Source organism: Cariama cristata, unplaced genomic scaffold (assembly GCF_000690535.1).
Source record: "Cariama cristata isolate BGI_N322 unplaced genomic scaffold, ASM69053v1 scaffold6209, whole genome shotgun sequence".
Taxonomy (NCBI): Eukaryota; Metazoa; Chordata; class Aves; order Cariamiformes; family Cariamidae; genus Cariama; species Cariama cristata.
In genome coordinates this window covers 144189-153671 of record NW_009636289.1, presented here as the reverse complement: position 1 = coordinate 153671, position 9483 = coordinate 144189, and the positions used below count along the sequence as shown (strand labels likewise).

General features: G+C 40.2%; 1 protein-coding gene across 1 annotated transcript in view; it reads right to left on the bottom strand.

The window, feature by feature from the left end:
- Positions 1-2539: 2539 nt before the first annotated feature.
- PPARGC1A (peroxisome proliferator-activated receptor gamma, coactivator 1 alpha) overlaps positions 2540-9483 on the bottom strand; it is a 63722-nt gene continuing 56778 nt past the window's right edge. The window contains exons 11-13 of the mRNA XM_009707871.1: positions 6642-6763; positions 6136-6287; positions 2540-2758 (exon numbers count right to left, since the gene is read on the bottom strand). Coding sequence (XP_009706173.1) covers positions 2655-2758; positions 6136-6287; positions 6642-6763 — 378 coding nt within the window. The 3' untranslated portion in view covers positions 2540-2654. The remainder of the gene's footprint in view (positions 2759-6135; positions 6288-6641; positions 6764-9483) is intronic.

Genomic DNA, 9483 nt, shown 5'->3' with positions numbered 1-9483 from the left:
AAAGAATCCCCACCCCCCCGCCCCCCCTCCCCCGACTTATTCATGTCAGCAATCTAGGGCAAACGAGAATGTATTTAAAATTTAATCACAGAAATTTAAAGGCAAAATAGGTAATGCATCTGGTCCTTGAACACATAATATGATATACTAAATATTGATTTCTTAAAAATAATTTATTGCTTTTAATATTTTTCTTTACAACAGAAGATACTCAAAATCCAGAAAGGAAAATTGTAAACTTTTAGTTTGGCATTCACACAAAGTTAAAATACCTGCATTTTTAACCTACAGAGCAACAAGAATTATGCAGATTAAAGAATGTTACAGTCGGAACACAGAACCTCTGAAAAAGTTCTTTTCTTTTTTTTTTTTTTTATTGCTATCTATCTACTGAGAAATAAGAAGCCAAAAATCAAGCAAGCATCCGACAGGACAGACAGTGGAATCTCTCAGAACACAATATGCTGGTGATAAAATGAATGCAGCCATCAAAATCAACTGCACTGGCATGGGGGTGGAATCGGTTTTCTAAGATTGGGAGTGGGAAAGGAGATTAAATAGTTAGGTGTGCCATACCTTTAAGAGGAGTCATGAATGCCAAACAGTAATAGAATACCAAATCTATACATTCGCAAGCAAATTCTAAACTTTGCTGATACAGTCTAGAGACTCCAAGTTGAGATGAAATTCTGATGCTCAGAATAGCAGTAGTTTACTCTTGTGGTTTTTTTCTTTCCTGAAGTTTCTATTTAATTTAGCAGAAGCAATGTCATCAGCAACAATGTCATGGGCACATCTGAGGCCATGCTAGTGCATAGTAAAAAAAGAAAAAAACAAAAACCCAACCCACTGCTTCTGCAAAAGCTGAATTCCCAAACGAAGCACTTACTCCAAACCGACAACCGTCATGCATCCTAGGTATAAAATTTCCACTGGCCTTTTTATTATTTTAGTCATCTCATAATTTATAATAAATAGGATAATTGTAACTGATAAATATGTCTCTTTAGTAAACAAAGGAATGAAGGATTAGTATTTATACAGGATGCATAACTGTAAAAAATATAGATAAACACCATCATTAAACTCTGCCAATGAAAAGATTACTGGCTTCAAGAACAGTGTTTAGACACAGAATTACTGTAAAAATCATACTGTACTTAGTACCTCAGCATATTTTATCAAATTAAAATCACAAAAATTAAAACAAAATAGCATTTTAAAAAGATTTTTGACCTCTAGTTCCAAAACTACTGTTGATACATAAAATAAAAACATTTCTTAATGATTATCCATTTGAGAGACTTTACATAAAATTATGGTATCTCCTAGAAAAATTTAGATGAGAAAATTTCATTCCCCTAACAAATTCAGTGTATAAAACTGCAAAGGAAAATCAAGCAATGAGAAAAATGTGGAAAAATACTGCAGAAGTGGTTAATACCTTTTGGGCTAGGATAATTCTTGACAAAATTCTTATATAAGCTCACCAAAGAAGGGATGAATGTGTGTAAAGCATTTTTGCACTCAGATACACACACGCACATGTATACACACGCACGCCCTCACCCATACGCTTTTCTTTTTTTTTACAATCAAATATATATAAGCGTAAGTTCAGCTTTCTACATATGTTAGTGTACAATAATTGTTTCACCTCATATAATTACATTTGAGTATTCTTGATTAAGAAAAATTCAGCAGTTTTTGAAAAGAAGGCTGCATTTACAGTGCATAGCTGTAACAAAAAAGAACATCGTCATACAGTATGTACATAAATAAAAATACTCCACTTAACATTTGTAAATACTCAACTACTTTAGAGAATGTAGCAAATAAACTATCTGTGCACACACCCAGATAGTTATATCCAACTCTTATTAATAATGTAACACCATATCCGCTCATTAGAATAAATCGCTGAACAAGCTGCACAGTTGACCATTAACAAGGCTTTGAAAATTTTGCTGTGGAAGATCAACATTGTAGACATTTACATGGGTGTCAGAATTAAAAGATGAAACTTCAAAATGTTAGGGAAGCTTGAGCCTTTCATTTTCTCTTCTGCAAGGACTGAAAAAGAACCCACAAAAAACCCAACCAAAACAAAGAAAAAAAAAATTTAAAACAAAGCTAAAACAGATTGTAGGCTTCTGGGACCTGTGGTTTCTTCTGGATTGTCATGTTATCACTCTGTTTTGAGAAGAAGCTTCATTTTAAAAAAAATCAACAATGCAGTGTCTGATTCCCAGACAACAGCAGCCATAGTTCTCAAATTTTTTTTGTTTGTTTTTGTTCTTTTTTTGTTAAAATGCAGTATGTACAGATTTTGGAGTTCATCATTGTACGTGTATCTCTGTGGAACTGCAGCCATGTCTCGTGGTTTGCATCGAACTCGCGAGGAATGCCCGGCTCCCCCGCCACCGATCACCCGCGAAAGCAAAGCTGACACCCATGGACACGCGTGTGCTTACTGGACAGCCATCCTGCCTCTCCACTCGTCGAGCAGCTGTGTTCATGTAAACCATGGTTTTGAACAGAGAGTGTAAAGTAGGAGAAATTCCTAAGTATGACTTTTTAATTGTCCATTATTGAAGGACATGATGTCCGTGAGGTATTCGCCATCCCTCCGTTTTCCTTGGGTGCGATGCATGTTACCTACGCAAGCTCCGCTGTGCCTCTTTAAGTAAACTATCGAAATCCATGGAGTCATACTTGCTTTTAGTGGAAGCAGGATCAAAATCATCTGAGTTTGAATCTGAAACCCAAAGGATGCAAGTTTAGATAAGAGGCAAGAACCACTAGCAAGTACTTGTATTATTTTCTTGGCACAACAGTACTAACAAGGTACTGAAGAAACAATCCACTTACAACCACAACTTTATGGGACGATGAAAACCCAGAAACAGTCATCAGAGAAGCTTTAGGTATGGACAGAGCTTTCTGGTAAGAAGTGAGACTTAACAAAAGCGGTACACATCATCAGCAGTAGGGGAGAACCATAAATTGCATGTACATATAGAGCATGTAAACTCAAACCAGTTTCTCCAAGGACTTCAGCACTGACACACTGCTACGTATAGGTCTCAAAGTAGTCCAGATAATCTTGACAGATGTTATACCCAAAACTCCACCATCATTTTGCAACTGTTGTTTTGCAACACGCAATATCCAAGACTTACTACTCCTGAGAAAGGTAATAGGGGGATGGTTCTGCAGAAAGCCAGGGCAGTATGCAGGCAGTGCACAGGGAACACTGCTGCTTCTGCCTGCCCTACCTTGAGGTCTTGTACAAGTCACTATAGTTCCCCAAATGTCTGTTTTTGCTTCCACTCTGATTTTTCGGGGGTTTGCTTGTGAGTGTGAGCAATGCAGGGCAGGGCCTCCGCACTGCCGTACAAGCAACCTCAGGTGGGTTCCTCAGCTTTTTGCAGTGTATGTGATAAGTCACAGCAGCAATAATGGTCCAGCTCCTGTGACCTGCTGTACCTGCTCAGCTTTGCTAGTTGCTCAGACACAGACATCAGTCTGTTCCTAGCGCAGAGGAGGGATTGTACGTTTGTGGCCATACAGCTCCAGTACAGCAATTATTAATGTGGCTGCAAGCACTGAATTTCCTTTTGGAGTCTTCCCTGCTTAACAGTGACTCTCTCTGGTTCCTGTGTCACAGCTCCTTTACGAGAGTGCCCTTTTCTTGCCATTTCTTGTGTTGAATTAATCAGAACTCCCCATCTACCACTATAAGACACACTGTGCATTAAATGTTCATTACAAGTTCTGTTAAGACAATATCTTCTCACAGAGGAGAGGTGTTAAACTTCTGACTACTATTTTCAAGTGTTTTCTTTCTTCTGTACTCAACCCAAGGCTGATTAATTCTCTCTGTCCTTGTACTAGCTCATGAATTTTAAAGTTCATCCTGCCATTTCCTTATGTAGCTCTATCAGATACTCTGCAAAATACAGGGAATGCAGTCTGAAGTACAGAAGCTCAAGCTGTCAGCAGGACAAAGTGAAAATACTCTGCTCACAGATACTCTGGGAATTCCACTCAGTATGGAGAGGCCTGCTAGGGAATACTCCCAGTGATGAATAATGTTCAAGAGGGTTCCCTTCAGACAACTTATTTTAAACCCCAGATTTTCTGAGATACAGAGACAACCTTGGCTTCCACTGCTGAAGATAAGTCAAATCAAGTCAAGACTTCAATCTGTTTTTACTGTTTTTATCAGCCTACATTTCGACAAATGCCTTGCTACCTTTTATATTTTCAACATCAACCCTATATCTCTTCAGCAGTCAATTGCCTTTTCTTAGCTTTACGTTATCTGTTTAGCCACTGAAGTGAATTATAGCATATTCATTGTGAACAATGCGTATCATCTTTTATCATTTATTCTGAAAAGACATCAATTGGTTAGAAAAAACATATCTGTATTCACTTCCTGCATTGTACAAAGCCGAGGGCAGCACATACAAGATTTCATTAGCACGGTGTTACAGGGTTATGAGAGATTTTAATGACTGTGGTCATTTATTCATAAAAAAACACAGTATCTGATTAATATAGATTCAATGGCAAAATGTGCCTTGCTATGTTATTCAGAAAAGAGTATCTCCCATACCTTTAGTCTATTTATCCAGGTATTAGGAAAGGTTTAACATTTAATGAACACTTTACATTTTAAAAGATAATTAAATAACAGGTGAGTTTATAATATATTATAATATTACAGAGGATGTTTTGGTAGTCTGCATGGTCTCTTTATGCATATACTTAACATCGGTATTACTGCTGCAAGACTCTGAACATCTCCAAACATCCTTGCAAGGGGAAGCATCACATCCTGATCCAGAGCATAGGACAGCACTATACGTTTTTGCCCAAACAGGACTAGGACAGACTCAGATGTGTTATCGCAATCAGTATGCACACTTGGGAGTGCAGTTATCACAGCATACTGGCGTCTGGAGACTGGTAGGTATACTGCCCCACATCAGTGGGACAGCAAACACCAAGAGAAGGGGTTGGAGGGTAAGTCTTACGAGGAGCGGCTGAGGGAGCCGGGGTTGTTTAGCCTGGAGAAGAGGAGGCTGAGGGGAGACCTCATGGGTCTCTACAACTACCTGAAAGGAGGTTGTAGTGAGGTGGGGGTTGGCCTCTTCTCCCAGGCAACTAGTGACAGGACAAGAGGGCATAGTCTGAAACTACACCAGGGGAAGTTCAGGCTAGAATTTAGGAGGCATTTCTTCACAGAAAGGGTCATCAGGCATTGGAATGGGCTGCCCAGGGAGGTGGTGGAGTCACCATCCCTGGAGGTGTTTAAGAAAAGACTGGACGTGGCACTTAGTGCTGTGGTCTAGTTGACATGGTGGTGTTAGGGCAAAGGTTGGGCTCCATGATCCCAGAGTTTTCTTCCAACCAAATTGACTCTGTGATTCTGTAATTCTGTGATTCTGAGATTTGCTAAGCTCTCCAAAGGATAGAGCCTCTTACATCATGATGGGAAGTCCCTGCAAGGAGACACTTCCATACATAGATGCTTATGCATGATTGGAGAACCACCAGTTGAGATCCGTGGCCTTTGCTATAATAAGGGTCAGATTTGGTCACAAGCCCTTCTAGCTTTCAGACCTGAGAAACTATAAATTGTGTTTAAGGAGTGTCTCTGGCAAGTTCTACACATCTACAGCACAACTCACGGCAAAGTCAGAAACAATATGAATTTTGGGGAGTGAGGCATCTACTTCGCTCTCTGTTTATCGCTCATATAAACAGAGCAGGTATTAGAACCAAGCAGTCATAGCATGGTAATGAATAGTAAAGTATGCAGGAGGTTTCTGTGGCGCTGTCATTTTCATATGGAAATGCATTATTGAATATCGGGCACTTATTTTTGATAATGAGTTTAAAAAGAATTTTCAGAGTTTGAAATATCTGAATGAAGACAGCTCAAAATAGAGCTCAGATTAGTAGACTTTTAAACTTCTTGCAGCAAGTGAAAACCACTTCCTTTAACCCTCCCAATCATTTAAATAATATAAGCAGCAAACAAGGAAGAAATCAAACCCTAAATTCTCCTGAGTTACAGGGTTCCAGTTATGTACTTTAATTCACATAGAGCAAAATACCTACCTAGGTCTGCATAGTTAGACTTGCAAAATTGTTTGCGTCCACAGAAGTACAGCTCAAAGTCAGGTTCATTCGACCTGCGTAAAGTGTATCCATTTTCAAGAGCAGCAAAGGCGTCACAAGTATAGCGGTAGGTGATGAAACCATAGCTGTCTCTGTAATTGAAAAATACAGTTGTGAACAAACGCTGAAAAGAGTTAATGCACATTAGTGTAACCCCTTCCTGAAAGCAAGAACTTGCAGGAGATCCAGCAGTGGAAATGCCAGAAGTACTGCATCCATTTATCAGCATGATTGTCCTGTCATGCAGTTAAATACTTATTTCTGGGACAGGAAATCTCAACTAGCAAGATTAATAAATAAGGATGAAAGAAAATAAATAAGGTTTTGAACTCAGCATGTCATCTGTCACAGCACTTACATTGGTAACTCCCATACCAGTAATCTTACTGCTATGATTTTTTACATATGGCAGCTCCCAAACAAGAAGTAATCTCAAAAGTTCTTACCCATCATCCCGCAAATTTACTGTGCACTCCTCAATTTCACCAAAAACTTCAAACCGGTCCCTCAGTTCTGTTCGGGTTGTGTCAGGTCTGATTTTACCCAGATAAATCACACGACGTTCTTCCTGTTGAGAAACAGCAACAACGAAGGCATATTTTTAACAAATGTGTAATAGAGATGAACCTATACATATATGCATGCAAATACACATACATGTGCAGAGGATGCATAATTATAGTATTAGTCTCCTGTGGAAGACCTACTGCATCTTGCTAGTAAGTGAAATAGTTCTCTCCTGGAAAGCATCTATGGTCTTTAAATGACACAACATTCGTCAGGTGGTGTGCTCCTGGAAGGTTTCACCGCTTGCTGTCACTGTTCTGCTAGACACTGACAGCTCCCTTTATATCCTACTGCACCTCCTTCCCTTCCACCCTTTCTACCACTTCTCCTCCAAGACTGTAAACTCTTCCAAACCAGAAGCCCCCTTTCTCTTGCCATCTATACAATACTGGGCAAAAACCATCTTAGTTGTGGAGTAGTATAAAGTAACACAATAATTGCATAAATGTACCATAGACACAACAAAGCTTATTACAAACATAGCATTATAAACTCAGATGACTCAACAGCTGATTCATCCTGCAGTCAGCTGTTCCACCATAATCCGTACCTTAAAATAGAGGGAAAACCGTTAGGGATCGAGAAATTACTTTTATTGAAATAAATATTTCGGGGGGGGGGAAGGCAGGACAGTAAAATATATCCTGTGGTCACCACTACCTTTTGGTTTCTTCAGAAAAAAAACCTGACTGAAGTCCCTGATTTTTACAGGCTAGGGTGTCCTTTGCATGTTCCTTCGGCACTTGGAGCAAAGCATCAAAGATACTTTCAAAACAATCAAGACATGGTGTTATCCTTCCTTCTTGAGTGGAAATGCTCAGCAGAATGACAGAAGAACTAATAAACCCCATGAGAGTCACTTCATGAATTTTTGGATGAACACTTTATTGAGGGTAGAGCCATTTAGTGAGCTGCAGGCAAAGCAAAAAGCAAAAAGAGATCTTCAAAACACTGACCTTAAGGTAATCAGGGCAAAGAAGCACCTGCTACACATGGCTTGGGTGCTCAGCCTTCCTGTTTCAGACTGCCCCTTGCCTGAAGAACCCTGGCACTACTGGCCCTACTGCTCATCCCTTACACATCTGCACATTTGTCCCACAAACCAAACCACTGCCACCACCACCCCTTTCTCAGATGGTGTAAACCTGTCAGTCAATGGAGCAATGTCAGTTTAAATCATCACCTTTGGCACCTGAGACTTGCGCAGGATTTAGGTGCTGAATGCCGAAAGAGCTATAGTGACTGCTGAGAATTCATAACTATCATAACCTGGAGGTGCCTAAAGGGTAACGACACCTCAACCGTGCAATGCAAAAGGCTCTGGGGTCCTTGCACTCCTGCTCAGAAACATCCCAGCCGAAGAGACGGGTAGCTGACAGTGTTGCAATTCAGATATAGCACAAAATGTATCTTTTCCATGAGTCCCCACAGAGGCATAAGGCACTAGTCATTCTTGGACCAAGGACAACAGGATTGAGACCAGACTGAAACACATGTAGGAATAGAAATGATCCTGATGCCTCTCCTTTACTTGTTTGAGCACCCATTTGAGACAAAGGGACCATCAGAACTCCTAGTTGTCAGGGCCCAAAATCTTGGTTCCCTGTTCCCAGGAGAGCGCTCTGCTGCCAGGAACTGTTTAATTAAAAATAAATAAACAATTCCTGCAGCTGGAAGCTGAAACCATCTGCCTCCCAATAGAAACTCCTCACTAGCACACTCAGTCAACTATTTTAGTTTTTTTCCTGGTCTCACAAACCTCAGGGGCTCATATCCAGTTAATATAAGATCCTGAGAAATGAAAGTGAGTTTAAAGGTCCAGAAAACAGAGATCCGAGAATCAAACACTCCCACCCAAAAGCTCGACCCACTAAGGTATGGCACAGGAAGTGACCACTGGAACCACCTGGGTCCTTTACAGCTCCCTGGTCAGCCCAGCGGAGTCCCTGGTTGCTCTACCAAAGTATGTATATGCTCCCCATAATCAACGGGATCAGGTAAGTATCTCATTTAGATGTCTGAAACTACTGCCTCCTTTGAACATATAAGGAACCAAGGTGACTGCCTTGGTAGTCATCTATCACCCTGCTGAGACAGACACTTTCATTTTTAAATGTTAAGCCTTCCAAAGTGCATGGTCCAAAAGCTACCCTTGTTCTCTGCCACAGCAGCACAGTTTGGAGAAGCTAGCACGACTAAAAGAAGGACAAGTGTGCTCATGGGTGGTCATAAATTTAGGGAAGAGGGGTACTTTACAGACAGCTGCTGCTTTTTATCTCTGTCTCTACTGTGTCCCAGTACAGAGCCCTGTCCCTCCTCACCAAGGAGTCTGGGTAGGACTTCGGCGAACCAGGGACTGCAGAATGCAAGCAACTGAAATCTGTATTTCTTCCATCTTCCCCATTCTAATTCTGCTTACTTTCAGTATGACTGGGTGCCATAAACTTCAAAACCAGGAAAATTTGCATATGCACAGTAATTACTTTTTCAGACTGTTTTACCAAATCAAGGATTTAACCGCACTGAAACACTTGATAAGAAACAATTCCATTGATACTTGCTATTGAACCTAAATGACTGACCAGATGGAGAAGAACATAACATAGCAGACTGTCTAATATACTTTAGCTGAGATAATACATCTCGACTGAAAAAACATAATGTTTCACTCACTGACATGGAGATTGTTATATTACAGTGTGATAGAAATAACTATTGCAC